This window comes from Pteropus alecto, unplaced genomic scaffold (assembly GCF_000325575.1).
Source record: "Pteropus alecto unplaced genomic scaffold, ASM32557v1 scaffold53, whole genome shotgun sequence".
NCBI lineage: Eukaryota > Metazoa > Chordata > Mammalia > Chiroptera > Pteropodidae > Pteropus > Pteropus alecto.
In genome coordinates this window covers 172,160-187,328 of record NW_006434366.1, presented here as the reverse complement: position 1 = coordinate 187,328, position 15,169 = coordinate 172,160, and the positions used below count along the sequence as shown (strand labels likewise).

The window sequence follows — 15,169 nt, the reverse complement described above, 5'->3', positions numbered from 1 at the left end:
CTGAACTGACCTTGACTTCCACTGACCCCTCCTGCTGAGTTTGACCCCTGCAGACCTAAATCCTGATCTTCTGTGACCACCTCCAGCCCCACCCTGGGTTTGCCATAATCGCCTGGCCCCCCGGATCAGCATTTCTGCTTCTCATCCCCAGGGGTTGCCAGGAGTTGCTGGGCCTCCTGGAGTCGAGGGTCCTGAAGTGAGTTTGTGACTGTGGTGGGACCCGGAGTGGGGCTTTCATCTTCCTCCTCCCCTGGGCTCACGCTGTCTCCACGTGCAGGGGTCACCAGGACCCACTGGCCGCCGAGGAGAGAAGGTGGGTCACGCATGGGCTGGAGTACAGTGTCCTTCCTCCTGTGGCAGGGATTGTAGCAGGTGGGACACGGGGACCTTGGGTTCCTGGGTGGGTCTCTAACCCATCCCTGACTCTGTTCTTTCTCCGCAGGGGGAGCCTGGCCGACCTGGGGACCCTGGCGTGGTGAGTAAGGGGAGGATGGGGCTCTGAGCACAGTGCAGCCTCATGAGCAGAAGTACTAACCTGGAAGCCACTGTCTCCATAAGCTTGGGACCCGGGCAGGCTCGGAGCCAGCCCTCTGGGACACTCCTTGTGCTATAAAACGACTTCCAACTCCTGGCTGTGATCCCGGGACCCCATGACTGCCATACAGGTCATGAACTCCGCGTAACCCCTGCCCGGCTCTCAGCGGTGTCTCTGTGACCTCTGAGCGGAGACTGAGCTCTGTTACTCCCAGCTCTGTATAACCCCCTTCCCGATCCAGGCTGTAGTACGGCGATCCCCAGGCTGGGCCAAGCCGTGTCTGTCCCGTTTGTTTTCAGGGATCTGCTGGTGCTGGAGTCAAAGGAGAGAAGGTAAGTCCAGAGACAGTGAAGGCAGGCTGTTACAGAGTTGAGGTCAGGGTCATAGGGCCTGCCTGGAGGACCCTGGAGGTCATGAGGGTTGTGGCATGATTGCTGTGTGGTGGGGCCTGGGGCTGGTGCTGATGGTCTTTGTCACCTCTAGGGAGACGTGGGACCTGCCGGGCCCAAAGGAGCTATTGGAGTCAAAGGGGAGCAGGTGAGTGAAGGACAGTGTTTGGGGGGCAGGCAGCAGGTGAAGGTCATGCCCCCAGATTTCTGATTCTTCCACCCACAGGGTTCACCTGGCTTGGTTCTTCCTGGAGACCCTGGCCCCAAGGGAGACCCTGGAGTCCGGGTGAATAAATGTGGGGATGGGCAATGTGACAGGAGATGAGGTGGTGCTTGGGAGCCCCAACTAAGTCCTGTCCCCTCTCCCAATGCCCTGCAGGGTCCCATTGGCCTCACTGGCAGAGCAGGACCCCCGGTGAGTACCTGTGACCTTGGGTAACACCAAGGTTTCTGGGGTGACCTTTCCCCAAGGGCTGGCTGCTATGTGCACTCTCGCCTCCTCCACAGGGTGACTCGGGGCCTCCTGGAGAGAAGGGAGACCCTGGGCGGTCCGGCCCCCCAGGACCTGTCGGCCCTCGAGGAAGAGACGTAAGAGGGCTGGATTGGGGTTGTCCTTGGGGATGGCGAGTAGAGTGTTGCTGGCACCACTGGGGGTCTCGGAACCAGGGCTGACTCTCATGTCTCACAGGGCGAAGCTGGAGAAAAAGGCGACGAGGGCTCCCCGGTGAGACTTCTTCCCACTGTGGTTTCTGACTCTTTACCCTTGAACTGTGATCCCCGGGCCGGGAGCTCCGCCACATCTGATCCCTCCCCAGGCGTCTTGTCCAGCTGGCGCCCAGGCCCTTTCCTGTCCCCACTCCCTGAGTTCGTCTGAGCCTAACTTACCTGCTCCGTGTGGCTTTCTCTCCACCACCAGGGTGAGCCGGGTTTGCCTGGAAAGACTGGCGAGCGTGGCCTTCGGGTAAGGCTTGGTGGGGAGACGTGAGGGGGTGATGGGAGACCTGGAGGAGGTGGGCATGAAGGTCGTAGGACACTCCGACGGGGGAAAGGGTGCCAAGGGGTGGGGAGGGAGGTGATGGAGAGCCTGCAGGGAGGCATGCAGTGAGGGGGAACTCTGTCGTGGCTTTTGGGGTCATGGGGGACCTGGGGCAGTGTGGGTGTCATGGGGGAACCTGAAAATGCTGAGAGAGTTTGTCTCAGACTGGCTGTTCTTCCCAGGGGGCACCGGGAGCTCGGGGGCCTGTGGGTGAGAAAGGAGACCAGGGAGATCCTGGAGAGGATGGACGAAACGTGAGTCCTGACCTCTGACCCCTGACCTTAACCTCAGCTTCAACTCCCAACCTCCGATTCCCAGCCCCTGATGCTGCCGCCCCAACCCTGAAATGCCGTACCCTCACGATTCTCATTTCCTGTGACCCCTTCGGCACAACCCCCAGAGGCCACCAGGATCCCCATGGGTCCTTAGGCTCCTTAGGGTCCTTCCAAGGCTTTCAGAAACTGCTGCCTAAACACAGTGTCTCTGACCCTCTGATCTTCTGCAGGGCAGCCCTGGACCATCTGGACCCAAGGGCGACCGTGGGGAGCCGGTGAGTAGTGCCAGACTTCCGGGCTCGGGAGAGGCAGAGATTTCCGGTGCTCAATCTGGTCAGTGCCCACGTAAGAGGCTTGGAGGTCAAGAAGGGGAGCACTGATGGCCACCTCCAGGCCTGACCTGCCTTCTGGGGGCTGGCATTGGGGTGCTGTCGGGAATCTGGGAGGCCACACCTGAGCCATGCCCTGGGACCTCAGGACTCCTGTTAACAGTGATTATTTCCTTTCCCAGGGTCCCGCAGGCCCCCCTGGACGGCTGGTAAGAGTTGAGTTGGGTCTGGTCCTTTGTCATCTCCCTCTCCTGCCCCTGTTGGTGCCACACTGTGTCCCCTCATCCCTTCCACTGACTCCCACTTCTCCCCATTTCCCCCTGATATCTTCATTGATCCCACGACCCCTCACGGCCCTATCTGTCCTCACCAACCCATCTTCCCTTGTTGAACAATTCTTATCACTGGTGATCCCCCCACAGGTGGACACGGGACTTGGTGCCAGAGAGAAGGTATGAGGGTCAGTGGGTGGAGTGAAGCTGTGAGCACGGGAAGGCACCCCAGAACCCCGATGATAGGCTCTGCCTCGGGCGTGCCTGGAGCTCGAGTGCTGTTCCCTCAACCAGCTCGTCTCTGCCACAGGGAGAGCCTGGGGACCGTGGACAGGAGGGTCCTCGGGGACCGAAGGGTGACCCCGGCCCCCCTGGAGCCTCTGGGGAGAGGGTGAGTGTGACTGGCCCCTTGGGGGGATGTGGGTCTGGGAATCCTGCTCTGATTCCTTCCTTCCTGTCCTCAGGGCATCGATGGACTTCGGGGGCCCCCAGGCCCACAGGTGAGTGACACACCTTTGCCCCATTAGCTTATGCCCCCATCTTGCCCTCACCTTTCACTGACCTTGTTTCTCCCAGGGAGACCCAGGTGTCCGAGGCCCAGCAGGAGAAAAGGTGAGGGGGCGTGGCGCTTTCTGACTGTGGGCCATTTCATCCTTTAAGGCCTCTGAGCACTCTGTTCTCCTCAGGGTGACCGGGGACCCCCTGGCCTGGACGGCCGCAGTGGGCTAGATGGAAAACCAGGAGCCCCTGGCCCCCCTGGGCTGCAGGTGAGTCATGGTGGCCACTGCCTGGTCACGCCCCTTCCCAGGACCTCAGCCTCACCTGGCTCTTCTTGGTCTCGATGTGCCCTGGGGCCAGATGGGTCACCTGCAGCTTCTGGAGCCTCGCCTGGGTAGGGGAGGCACAGGCACTAGAGGCCCTGTCAGCAGGCAGAGCCTCTGACCCCAGGACCACTGTGGACTCCCTGACTTTGGGTCCTCCCTCAGGGTGCTACAGGCAAAGCCGGGGAGCCGGGGAGAGATGTAAGTATGGGGAACGTTATGGTGGAGGGCGGCTCAGGGGCTCAGCACAAACTGTGGCCAGGTCGTCAGAGTCCAGCATCGGCAGGAGTAGGGGGGCTGGTCCAGCCCTGTCCTTGGGAGGGGTCCCAGTTCCTGGCAGGCAAGTTTTAGGAAAGTCCTGCTTTCCGACCTTCAATGCCCTGGGGGCCTTAGTAGGCCTACCCACCCCCCAAGTCCTGGGAGCCTTACTCTGGAATTTCAGCAGGGGGCCCCCTAACCCTTGGGGTCTCTGCCTCAGGGGATCTCAAAGGCACCTCCCAATCCTGAGAGTCTTTAGTAGGATCCTCCAAGTTAATGGGTATGCTCAGGGGATACCCCAGTGGCCCGCTCAGTCTTAACAAAGACTTTCTTCAGGGGCTTCCGGGCCTCCGAGGAGAACAGGGACCTCCCGGCCCCCTTGGCCCCCCCGGAGCAGTGGTAAGTCCTGGCTGTCACGGCTCCCTTTCTCCCCTTTACTGCCCCCACCTCAGCCCTGCTTTCTAACCAATGATCTGTTCCCGCAGGGAAAGCCGGGTGATGATGGCAAGCCAGGCCTGAATGGGAAAAACGTGAGTGTCCAGGGCAGACGTGGAGAAACCGCCAAGGGGTGCCAGCGCGTGGACACAGCCCAGATGTACAGATACACATGGGCACACGTGCCGAGACATGCTGACACCCGCTCCCCAATGCAGACATACAGATAGACCCTGAAACACTTGTCCACATGTGCACACAGGCAGCCTCGCACACACAGTGAGTTAGGGAGACGTGCTGACCTGTGCCCAGAGGGGTCAGCACATGCTAGAATAACCCACAGCCATGGTGCAGGTGAAGAGCTGCAGACACAGGTTGAGAGGTGCAGACACGGGTGGAGCCACGTGCAGTGATGCTTGGAGACCTGTCGACACACACAAACACCTCTACCCAGGCTCAGTACAAGACATGGACCTGGGAACATATGTGGATCTGTGTTGAGACATGGTGAGACACTCATCCAAGGACGTAACGTGCGACACATGCTGAGACATACTGACACATGCATTTACAGCCACAGTTACACACACACAGCCACACATACTGAGATACACACAAAACTTGCGGACAAATCCCATAGACAATTCTCCAGGCATCAGGGACATGCAGACACGTGTCCATCCTGTGCTTACCTGTGTAAGCCTCTGACCATATGCAGACACAGATCAAGATGTGCAGACAGACTGAGACAGTTACCCAGTGTCACCTACCAGGACACACAGAGCCAGAACATGTGGACACTCCCCATCCCCAGAGATGTGTAGATGTGAAGTTACATTTAGGAAGCCAGAGACAGGAGGCCACGTGCAGTTGAGTGTGGAGGTGAGCAGACCCTCAGACGTGCAACAGCACACTCAGACAGTCACAGGCCACGCTCTGAGACACACAGGGGCTTGGAGCTACAGGCACAGTCACCTGACGGCCTCCAAGACAGTGTCTTGCAGCCAGACACAGGTGAATGTCTGGGCTGACGTGAGTCCTCTGCCTACAGGGAGAGCCTGGGGACCCTGGAGAAGACGGGAGGAAGGTAAAGCCCCTCACCTGAGTCTGCTCTGGCCTCAGATCGCGCCTGTGTCTGAAGCACTTTGTCTTCCATAGGGAGAGAAAGGGGATTCGGGAGCCCCTGGGAGAGAAGTGAGTACTAGAATCTGGTGCAGCCTCTAACCCCTGGCCCTGAACCTGACTGTGATGTGTGGCTGCAGCCTTTTCAGGGGTCTCAGGGTCCTGATGCTGTCTGCATTCTCCACAGGGTCGCGATGGCCCCAAGGGTGAGCCTGGAGCTTCTGGTAGCCCTGGACTCCCAGGCCCTTCGGGCCTCCCAGGGCAGGTCGGCCCTCCTGGCCAGGTGAGTGAGAGCAGCAGGGGCCATTGCATTCCCGCTGGATACCCTCCCGGGATGCCGCAGTCTTGTGTGACCCCTTTGTGTTTTGTCATATCTTAGGGTTTTCCCGGTGTTCCCGGAAATCCGGGCCCCAAGGTGAGTGTGCCTGTGTGGGGTGGGGGGTGTGGCGAGGGGCTGACAGAGTTGGGGCATTCTTCCACCTGATCAGTCTTTGTTCTCAGGGCGACCGCGGGGACGCTGGACCCAAAGGCGAACAGGTGAGGCCCCCACCTTTTCCCACGCCCGGGTAGCCAGGGCACCCACGTGTGCACGCACACACCCTACGAGCTGGGTCCAGCAGCTTGCCTCTTGCCTCTTGGTGTCTCCAGGGCTTCCCTGGAGAGCGTGGCCTGAGGGGAGAGCCGGGGACGGTGACGGTGAGTGAAGCCGGGGACCGGGCCCTTGACTCAGGTGCACGCCTCCAGGGGCCACCTCTCTGCCTCCTCCCTCTCGGCCATGAGGCCGCACACGTTCTGTCCTGTGTGCTCGGCCATCTGCCCTATTGGGATTCCTGTAGCCTACCCTCAGGGAAACTGGGTCATGGGGACGTGCCAGGGAGGGGCTCCCCGTGGCCTGGAGCCACCTCGGCCGAGCGCCAAAGGCTGCTCTGGTAAGAGGGCACGGAGGCTGTCTTGGGGGGTGGTGCGGGGCAGGGGCAGGGCTTATCTGCGGGCGGCCCTCACGTAGCTTGTGTTTCCAGAATGTGGAGCGGCTGCTGGAAAATATCGGCATCAAGGTAGGTTGCTTGGGGGCTGGGCATGGGCGCTGGTGGAGACCCCACGGGGCAGGTGATGTCCACAGGACCGGGCACGGCATGGGGGCTGCAGTAAGGGCCCTGCGCCTTCGACCCCTCACCACCACGCAGACGTCTGCCCTGCGGGAGATCGTGGAGACCTGGGACGAGAGCTCCGGCAGCTTCCTGCCCGTGCCTGAACGGCGGCGTGGCCCCAAGGGGGACCCAGGCGAGCGGGGCGCCCCAGGCAAGGAGGTGTGTGCTGCTCGGTGGGGACGCCTTGCGGAGGGAGTGGTTGCAAGGCCACCAGCATCTGCTCTTCTGCTCCTCCAGGGACCCGTCGGCTTATCTGGAGACCGTGGGCCGAAGGGAGATCGTGGAGACCCGGGCCCCCAGGGGCCACCTGGCCTGGCCCTTGGGGAGAGGGGCCCCCCTGGATCTCCTGGCCTGGCCGGGGAACCTGGAAAGCCTGGTATTCCTGGGCTCCCAGGCCCGGCTGGGGGTGTGGGAGAGGCAGGAAGACCAGGAGAAAGGGTGAGCCTGGGGGCTGGTCGGGAGGGCCAGGGAAGTGGGGTTAGGAAGAGCTGGACTCCCCACAAACATAGCCCCCCCCTGCTGTTTGCACGTCAGGGAGAACGGGGAGAGAGAGGAGAACGCGGGGAACCGGTGAGCTGGACGGGGCCTCGGGGGTGGGGTGAGCTGGACGGGCCTCGGGGGTGGGGTGGCCTGGAGGCTGCTCTGGGGCCGCAGTTCATTTCCTTCTTTTCTGCAGGGCAGAGATGGCCCTCCTGGACTCCCCGGGCCCCCCGGCCCCCCTGGCCCCAAGGTGATTACCCCAGCCCTGCCCTAGGCCTGCGGCTGCTGTCACTAGAAAGCTACCATTAGCGTGGGCCCTGGAAACTCCATGTGGTGTCTCTGACCCCGTAACCCTCTGGGACCCTGTAATCGTGGATGACCCCTGCATGCCTCCGTGACAGGCACATCACTCCTCTATGGCCTTGTGCTTGTAGGTGGCCGTGGATGAGCCCGGTCCTGGACTCTCTGGAGGGCAAGGACCCCCTGGACTCAAGGGTGCTAAGGTCAGTGTGTGGGATCAACCTGGGGGCCAACCTCTGCCATGGCACCAGGGCCTTGCTTGACATGTCATCCCCACAGGGGGAACCAGGCAGTGACGGTGACCGAGGCCCCAAAGGAGACAGGGTGAGGCCTCCCACTTTACCATGTTCCCCCTCCTCTATGGGGGCATCCTGGCGTGGGGCGTGTGTGCGTACGTGGCAGTGACTGGCAGCTCTGATATGACGCTCCATTCTCAGGGTGTGCCAGGCATCAAGGGAGACCAGGGAGAGCCCGGAAAGAGGGGTCACGATGGCAGCCTGGTGAGTCCCTGCCTCCCTGACACCTGTGTGCCAGTACACGGCACACAGCTCTGGACTGGAGTCTTCAGTGCCTGGACTCTCTCGGGGGAGGTCGGAGTGGGGAACGAGGACTGTGTGGCCTTACACCCCTTCTCCCCAGGGACTGCCAGGAGAGCGTGGGGTAGCCGGGCCTGAAGGGAAGCCGGTGAGTGGTGTCCTCGGGAACAGGCAGCTGCCCTCTGCTGTGCGCTGGCTGCTGTGTGCGCGTGTCACCAGGGATCGGTGACTGGAGTGGGTGCCTGCGTGTCCGGCTGTGAGTGCAGATGCATGATGTTCATGAGAAGGAGCTGTGTGTATGTGTGTGTGTGTGGTGTGTGTGTTATCCGTGAGGGGCAGTCCGTGGGCACGGGGCGATGCATGCCTGGGAGGGACGAGGGCACGGAGGTGGCCGCCAGGACACAGGCCTCCAGAGGGCGGAGGCAGACCCAAGTGAGGCTCAGATTGAGGCTCAGCAGCCCCCTTCTCTGTCCAGGGTCTGCAAGGTCCAATGGGGGCCCCTGGCCCAGCGGTGAGTACCCCAAAGTCCTCAGCCCTCTTTCCCCCACCCTGTGCCCAACCCCCATAATGGGCAGTACTGCCTCAGTTTCCCTGGTGGGGTGGGAGTGGCTCCCCCCATTCAAACTCTTTCTCTCTCCAAAAGGGCGGCCACGGAGACCCTGGACCGCCTGGTGCCCCGGTGAGTGACAGAGAGTACTCTGGGGGTGGGACAGGTATCAGTCCCCACTGATGACCCGGGCCTTGTTCATGTTAATCCCTGAGCCCAGAAGGATAGCTCTGACCCCTGTCCCCTGCCCTCGACACTTTTCTCTAGGGTCTCGCTGGCCCCGCAGGACCCCAGGGACCTTCTGGCCTGAAGGTGAGTATGGGTGTGTGTGGGCGTGTGGCTCGAGCCATGTCCGCCCCAGGATGATGTCCGCCAGCCCCCTGGGGTGTCGCTGCCCTGCAGTGAGGCTGAGCGCCAAGGCGCCCTGTCCTGGGGCTCATTCGGTCTCTGGGTTTTGGCAGGGGGAGCCTGGAGAGACGGGGCCACCTGGACGGGTGAGTGACCCAGCCCGTGGGGCAGTCACAGGGAGCTGGGTGGGGTTGGCATTGCCTTGAACTTTTTCTCCCTCCAGGGCCTGCCCGGACCTACTGGACCTGTGGGACTTCCTGGTCCCCCTGGCTCGTCCGGCCTTGTGGTGAGTGAGTCTGCTCTGGCCCTAGCAGGGACGCCATGTCCCTGTCCTCTGGGCCCTGTGTCCCTCTATGTCCCCCTCACATTCGACTTCTCTCTCTCAGGGTCCTCAGGGGGCACCAGGTTTGCCTGGACAAGTGGTGAGTCCTGAGGGTCAGAGCTGGGCTCCAGGGGTCAGGACACGGTGGGCGGGCCCCTGATGGAGCTCCTCCCTCTCAGGGGGAGACAGGGAAGCCGGGAGCCCCAGGCCGTGATGGGGCCGGTGGAAAAGATGGAGACAGAGGAGCCCCTGGAGTGCCGGTGTGTGTTCTGAGGGGAGCTTGCTGCAGACCTGTGACGAGGGGTGCCGGGGGAAAGGTGGGGGGCGGGGGGCTAGGACAGGGTCGGGGGCGGCACCAAGTTCCTCACTCCGCTCTGCCACAGGGCTCGCCAGGTCTGCCTGGCCCTGTTGGACCTAAAGGAGAGCCTGGACCAATGGGGACCCCTGGACAGGTGATTTTTGGGCGGGGGGCTAGGACAGGGTCGGGGCGGCACCAAGTTCCTCACGCTGCTCTGCCACAGGGCTCGCCAGGTCTGCCTGGCCCTGTTGGACCTAAAGGAGAGCCTGGACCCATGGGGACCCCTGGACAGGTGATTTTTGACCCCACCCCCGCCTAGTTTGCATGTCTCACCTAGGATGACAGGTTGGGGTGGGGGGAGATGGCAGGAGGTGAGGGACTCACTGGGCCTTCCCCACAGGCTGTGATCGGGCCCCCTGGAGCAAAGGGAGAGAAGGTGAGTGTGTGGGGGCCCTGGGAAGAGGGGCCCAGGGGGCTGGGACTGGGGATCCCACTGAGCCCTCTCGCTCACAGGGAGCCTCTGGAGGCCTTGCTGGAGACCTGGTGGGAGAGCCGGTGAGTGTGGAACCCCCAGCAGCAATATGTCCCACAATATGCCCCACATTTGACCCCGGTCTCCTGCCATCCTCCTTGAGTCCCACCTGTCTTGACCTTGTCGCCTCCTGACCCGTCTCTACAGGGAGCCAAAGGTGACCGAGGACTGCCAGGGCCGCGGGGCGAGAAGGTGAGATGGGCCTGGTCCCAGGGCCTGAGCCCTGGGCACGGAGGGGTAGAGTTGCGTGGCCAGACGCCGTCACCTCCCTTTCTGTGCAGGGCGAAGCTGGCCGTGCCGGGGACCCTGGAGACCCTGGGGAAGATGTGAGTCTGGGGTCTGGGCAGGCCTGAGCCTGGCCTGAGGAGTGCAGTCGGGGACATATGGGACCCTATGTGGGCCTGTGCACCTGCCCGACCCCGAGCCTGACCACACGTTCCAGCATCCGGGATCTTGCTCCAGGAAGCACGCACTCCCGGCGCCGGGTCCCGCCTTCGGTCTGTGTGCCTGTCCTCAGTCTCCCGTTCCCCACCGTGTCTGAGCGCGCGTGTGCTCCTGTGTGACCTCCCAGGTCTCAGAGCACGGCGGAGTTCTCGCGGGCGCCTCCTTGGCCGTGTTTATGCTGCCCCTGTCCCCTGCCTGGCTGCACCCCGAGTATCTGAGTTCACGTCTGTGGTCGCGTCTGTTTCCCGGGACAGGACGTGCCCGAGCGCCTGCTCGTGTGTCTGCACTCGTGTCCGCGGTCCCATGTGTCTGTGCTCGTGTGTGAGCTCCGCGGGTCTGTGGTCACGCCTGAGCGTCCCTCTGTCTGTGCCCTCCTGAGTGTGTGGTCACCGCTGAGTTCCCGTGAGCCAATCTTTGGTCCCACGTCTGAGTTCCCACGTGTCCGTGATCACATCTGCACTTTTTAAGACAATGTCTAAGCTCTGGGTGCATGTTCTTACCCTCAAGTGCTGTTTTCTTTCTTTTTTGTTTCTTTAGGGTCTTAAAGGGGCTCCAGGACTCAAGGGTAATAAGGTATGTGTGCCCCAAAGTGTCCCTTCTGGGGGTCATGATCCTGAGACTCCCTGAGCCTGATCTGACCCCTTTTACCTCGCAGGGTGACCCAGGAGTCGGGGTCCAGGGCCCACCTGGGCCAGTTGGTCCTCCAGGTCTGAAGGTAAGTCGCTGCCCCCTCCCCAGTGGCGGCGGCAGGGGGCAGGGGGGCGCTGGAGATGGGAGGGAGAGGGCGTTCTGGGGCTAGTCCTGGGACGAGTCCCGCTGGGACCCCTCCTCCCTTTGCTGTCTCTGTTCCAGGGAGACCAGGGTCCGCCTGGTCCCCCGGGAGCTCCTGGCATTGTCGGGTTCCCTGGTCAGCAAGGCCCTCGAGGAGAAATGGGTCAGCCAGGCCCCAGCGGAGAACGGGTAAGGGTGCTGGGAATAGCATGTGGGGACTTAGCGACCTCTGAATCTGATAGCAGGCGAGGAGGAGGGGGCCGAGGCCCTGCCTCAGCGGCTCCGTCTTGGAAGCAGAGGAAGAAGAGGAAGGTCCCCCAGTCACCCTCTGCCTCTGTCGCTTCATTTTTCTGGTAGGGTCTGGCAGGCCCCCCAGGGAGAGAGGGAGCCCCAGGTCCGCTGGGGGCACCTGGACCACCGGGGTCAGCGGTGAGTAGAAGGGTCCCAGCCTGCCATGGGTCTGATTCTTGTGCTGGAGTCTGCCCGCATGAGAACCTAGGCGGAGGACTATGCCACAGGACATGGCTGGGGGCGTGTGCGTGCCTTCGAGGGGGCACCAGACTCTCACCTCACTCTGCCCACAGGGCGTGCCGGGGGCCTCTGGACTCAAAGGAGACAAGGTAGACGAGACAGTGCTGCTTCTGTACCCTGTCATCCCCTCCAACCCCCGCCGACCTCCCATGACCCTCCGTCCCCCACTGATTCCCCTTGCTTATCCCTGGTGTCCTGTCGCTCTCCAGGGAGACCCTGGAGCAGGGCTGCCCGGGGCCCGCGGCGAGCGTGGGGAGCCAGGCGTCCGGGTAGGTTGTCCTGCTCTGCAGGCGCAGACTCACTTCGGGGAACCACTTCGGGGAACCACTTCGGGGCTCCCTTTATTACAGACGTCACCTCTGAATCCAACTTCTGAGTCAATTAATTTAATATCACCATCCAGGGTGAAGATGGCCGCCCTGGCCAGGAGGGACCCCGAGGACTTATGGTGAGTCCCCTTAGGGCAAGCGCCAGTGGTGTGACTTCGTCACCTGCCTGTGCCCTTTGTGCCTTTGGGACTCTGCACCCTCCACAGCCCCCTGGTTCTCCCTGTCTGCTCTTTGCTCCTTTGCCTCCCCTATTCCCTTGGGGCCCCCAACTCAGTCCTCTGCCACCCCCTGACCTGTCTCCCCACTAGGCCCCCAAATTCCCTTCGCTCATAGTCTTCTTCTCTCACACAGGGACCCCCGGGCAGCCGGGGGGAGCGTGGGGAGAAGGTAAGGACATGGGGAAAAGGCCCCGGGGCGAGTGGGGTGGGGTTGGGTGTCGTAACTCAGGACTCGGGGCTCCTCTGTCTGGTTGGGTGAGACTTACACTTTTCCATCCCATAGGGCGACCCTGGAACCGCAGGGCTGAAGGGTGACAGGGTGAGTGGGGGCGTTGGGGAGGGCAGGGCCAAGGGCCAGGGGTGCTCCTGACTCCTCTTACTGTCTCCCATCCACTCAGGGCGACTCAGCCATAACTGTGGGGCCTCCGGGGCTACGGGGAGCCAAGGGGGACATGGTGAGTGGGTCTGCTCTCCACGTGACTGGGTCTCCGTTGGGTGTGGGTGGGGCTCCTATGGGCTGGGCTGAGAGATCTGAGAGCTCAGAGCCTCAGGGGATGAGACCGCCAGCCCCTGACCCTGACTCTGACCCCTGACCCAGGGTGAACGAGGGCCTCCGGGCATAGATGGTGACAAAGGACCTCGCGGAGACAGTGGGAGACCCGGAGAGAAGGTACAGGGAAGAGGGTGGGGTACTCTATATGGGGTCAGGAGGGGTTCCAGTGGGCTGTGAGTAGTAGGAGGGGGGATGGGAGGGAGTGTTTCTGGGATTCGCAGGGAGGGGTTCTATAGAGCAACTCTGTGGAGCTCTGGGGAGGGCTCAAGGGCCTGGATGCTAGGTCACGCGGGAGCTCTGTGGGTGGCAGCTCTGTGAGAGGCGCCCTGGGAACAGCAAGGGGGTTCCTTGGGCATTAGGGGCACTCCAGGTAGGTTCAGGGACCCAGTGGTAAGAGGAAGGGGCAGAAATCTGGGGGGCGTAGGGTGAGGAATGAGCCACCCCATGGGCCACGGCTCCCAGTTCCAGCTTGCTGTGGCAGGGGCTGGAAGGGGTGGGGCCCCCGGGGTGACTCATGAGCTCTGCCCCAGCTGGCAGGGTCCAGCCATTCTCCAAACCTCCAGCCTGGCCTGGTCCTGATCGTTTTTCTCTGCTGGTCCTTCCCACAGGGCACCAAGGGGGAGCCTGGTGACAAGGGCTCCGCTGGGTTGCTGGGAGCACGTGGACTCACAGGACCCAGGGTAAGCCCTGCCTCAGGCACAGACCCAGAGTTACACGTCACACACACGTGTCCCATGGGTGTCCTCTGAGCGTTGGAGAGTTTCTCGCCTCCCTTGCTGTTAGCCACGTGTGTGTTCACACGGGATCTGTGTGCGGCCTGCGCCCTGGCCCAGAGTCAGCGAGTGGCTACACGTGCAGTAGATAGGCCGGCATAAGGGACAGTCACTCGGGGACGGTCATGCTGCAGGGCTGTCCTGCCCCATCTGTGTTTCCCACAGGGAGAGCCTGGTGTTGCAGGGATTCCTGGAGACCCGGTAAGATGCCCCTGATCCCACAGGGCCCCCAGCCCCACGCGGTGACCTTTCTTTCACCTTACGCTGATCCGGTACCTTCGTGGTGTCCTCGTGTTGCCCAGGGGCTGCCACCTTCGGAGTGCCCCTATGGCAGTTCTACCCATGTGATCACCCTCGCCCATGGTGACCCTTGTCCCCACGGAAAACCCTGCCCTCCAGTGGTGGCTCCCACCCCCACCGTGTTCCCATCTGCTACATCCAGACCGATTCCCTTTGATCTGATCTCCCCTGACCTCGCATTGTCCCCTCTACCCCAGGGATCCCCAGGAAAGGACGGAGCCCCTGGTGTCCGAGGAGACAAAGGAGATATTGGCTTCATGGGTCCCCGGGGCCTCAAGGTGGGAAGGGGACTGGGTTTCCTGGTCAGGAGGTGGGATGGAGGGTGAGGCATCTGGGGTTAAAGGTCAGCTGTCTGAGGTCAGAGGGTGGGGTACCCAGGGCCGACTGTGAGGTGTTAGGTCAGAGGTTGGAAGGTGGGAGGTTGGAGTGTCTGAGGCCAGTTTGGAGAGTGGTTTCAGGGTCAGGGGGTTATAGGATGGGGTATCCAGAGGTCACTTTTCCTCCTATGTTTTTCTCTCAGGGCGAACGGGGAGTTAAGGGAGCCTGCGGCCTCGATGGAGAGAAGGGAGATAAGGTACAGAGGTGAGGGGGGATGCCGGGGGTGTTGGGGGCTGCGGGGCCTGAGGCCTAAGGATGACCCCTCCACCTGACACCTGTAGGGGGAAGCCGGCCCCCTAGGCCGCCCTGGGCTGGCAGGACGCAAGGGAGAGATGGTGAGTGTGGGCACACCCAGAGTGGGGAGAGGACGGGTGGGCCAGAGCCTAGCTCATGCCTTCTCTTCTCCAGGGGGAGCCCGGTGTGCCAGGCCAGTCGGGGGCCCCTGGCAAGGAGGGCCTGATCGGTCCCAAGGTACAGAGTCTCTCGACAGTGGACATCAGGGGGGTCAGGATGAGCGAACGAGGTCATGGTAGGGTCGTGGGTGTTTCAGGTGAAGAGAGCTGTGAAGGTCGGGACACTGGGGATTGGGGTAGAGCTGGTCTTGGGGCTTTAGGCTGGGTGGGGGTCACAGTGGGATTGAGGATGGAGGGATGAGAGGTGGAGCAGGAGGACGTGTGCATCAGGTCTTAGGGGTTACGGCAGGTGGGAGGCAGTGGACGAGGCTGGCATGTCAGTGTGGGAGAAACGGGTGGAGTCAGGGCAGGGGGTGTTACAGCGTGGTTGGGGTCAGGGGGATCGTGGCCGGTGGGGGGTCATAGGTGCCTGGGGTACGGAAGGCGTGGCCATTGGGCAGGGGGCGCATGGCGATAGAGCTGAGGGAGGCCAAGGC

At 62.3% G+C, this 15,169-nt stretch overlaps 1 protein-coding gene across 1 annotated transcript in view; it reads left to right on the top strand.

Annotated features, from left to right (window-relative positions):
* The window catches only part of COL7A1 (collagen type VII alpha 1 chain), a 31,567-nt gene that overhangs the window by 13,370 nt on the left and 3,028 nt on the right, over positions 1-15,169 (top strand). Inside the window, exons 44-108 of the mRNA XM_006909058.3 lie at positions 152-196; positions 278-313; positions 443-475; positions 835-867; positions 1,019-1,072; positions 1,151-1,210; positions 1,304-1,339; positions 1,432-1,512; positions 1,613-1,648; positions 1,841-1,885; positions 2,143-2,214; positions 2,466-2,510; positions 2,747-2,773; positions 2,987-3,016; positions 3,147-3,227; positions 3,301-3,336; positions 3,413-3,448; positions 3,523-3,603; positions 3,823-3,858; positions 4,252-4,314; positions 4,401-4,445; positions 5,402-5,437; positions 5,509-5,544; positions 5,660-5,755; positions 5,852-5,887; positions 5,974-6,009; positions 6,121-6,168; positions 6,492-6,527; positions 6,657-6,779; positions 6,858-7,058; positions 7,155-7,190; positions 7,297-7,350; positions 7,535-7,603; positions 7,680-7,724; positions 7,838-7,900; positions 8,040-8,084; positions 8,412-8,447; positions 8,580-8,615; positions 8,751-8,795; positions 8,945-8,977; positions 9,055-9,117; positions 9,218-9,253; positions 9,333-9,413; positions 9,537-9,605; positions 9,852-9,887; positions 9,965-10,006; positions 10,131-10,175; positions 10,265-10,309; positions 10,965-11,000; positions 11,083-11,142; positions 11,280-11,387; positions 11,556-11,627; positions 11,783-11,818; positions 11,939-11,998; positions 12,133-12,177; positions 12,410-12,445; positions 12,560-12,595; positions 12,675-12,731; positions 12,875-12,946; positions 13,438-13,509; positions 13,768-13,803; positions 14,100-14,180; positions 14,423-14,476; positions 14,562-14,615; positions 14,689-14,751. Of these exons, the coding sequence (XP_006909120.1) occupies positions 152-196; positions 278-313; positions 443-475; positions 835-867; positions 1,019-1,072; positions 1,151-1,210; positions 1,304-1,339; positions 1,432-1,512; positions 1,613-1,648; positions 1,841-1,885; positions 2,143-2,214; positions 2,466-2,510; positions 2,747-2,773; positions 2,987-3,016; positions 3,147-3,227; positions 3,301-3,336; positions 3,413-3,448; positions 3,523-3,603; positions 3,823-3,858; positions 4,252-4,314; positions 4,401-4,445; positions 5,402-5,437; positions 5,509-5,544; positions 5,660-5,755; positions 5,852-5,887; positions 5,974-6,009; positions 6,121-6,168; positions 6,492-6,527; positions 6,657-6,779; positions 6,858-7,058; positions 7,155-7,190; positions 7,297-7,350; positions 7,535-7,603; positions 7,680-7,724; positions 7,838-7,900; positions 8,040-8,084; positions 8,412-8,447; positions 8,580-8,615; positions 8,751-8,795; positions 8,945-8,977; positions 9,055-9,117; positions 9,218-9,253; positions 9,333-9,413; positions 9,537-9,605; positions 9,852-9,887; positions 9,965-10,006; positions 10,131-10,175; positions 10,265-10,309; positions 10,965-11,000; positions 11,083-11,142; positions 11,280-11,387; positions 11,556-11,627; positions 11,783-11,818; positions 11,939-11,998; positions 12,133-12,177; positions 12,410-12,445; positions 12,560-12,595; positions 12,675-12,731; positions 12,875-12,946; positions 13,438-13,509; positions 13,768-13,803; positions 14,100-14,180; positions 14,423-14,476; positions 14,562-14,615; positions 14,689-14,751 (3,516 nt within the window). The remainder of the gene's footprint in view (positions 1-151; positions 197-277; positions 314-442; positions 476-834; positions 868-1,018; positions 1,073-1,150; positions 1,211-1,303; positions 1,340-1,431; positions 1,513-1,612; positions 1,649-1,840; positions 1,886-2,142; positions 2,215-2,465; positions 2,511-2,746; positions 2,774-2,986; positions 3,017-3,146; positions 3,228-3,300; positions 3,337-3,412; positions 3,449-3,522; positions 3,604-3,822; positions 3,859-4,251; positions 4,315-4,400; positions 4,446-5,401; positions 5,438-5,508; positions 5,545-5,659; positions 5,756-5,851; positions 5,888-5,973; positions 6,010-6,120; positions 6,169-6,491; positions 6,528-6,656; positions 6,780-6,857; positions 7,059-7,154; positions 7,191-7,296; positions 7,351-7,534; positions 7,604-7,679; positions 7,725-7,837; positions 7,901-8,039; positions 8,085-8,411; positions 8,448-8,579; positions 8,616-8,750; positions 8,796-8,944; positions 8,978-9,054; positions 9,118-9,217; positions 9,254-9,332; positions 9,414-9,536; positions 9,606-9,851; positions 9,888-9,964; positions 10,007-10,130; positions 10,176-10,264; positions 10,310-10,964; positions 11,001-11,082; positions 11,143-11,279; positions 11,388-11,555; positions 11,628-11,782; positions 11,819-11,938; positions 11,999-12,132; positions 12,178-12,409; positions 12,446-12,559; positions 12,596-12,674; positions 12,732-12,874; positions 12,947-13,437; positions 13,510-13,767; positions 13,804-14,099; positions 14,181-14,422; positions 14,477-14,561; positions 14,616-14,688; positions 14,752-15,169) is intronic.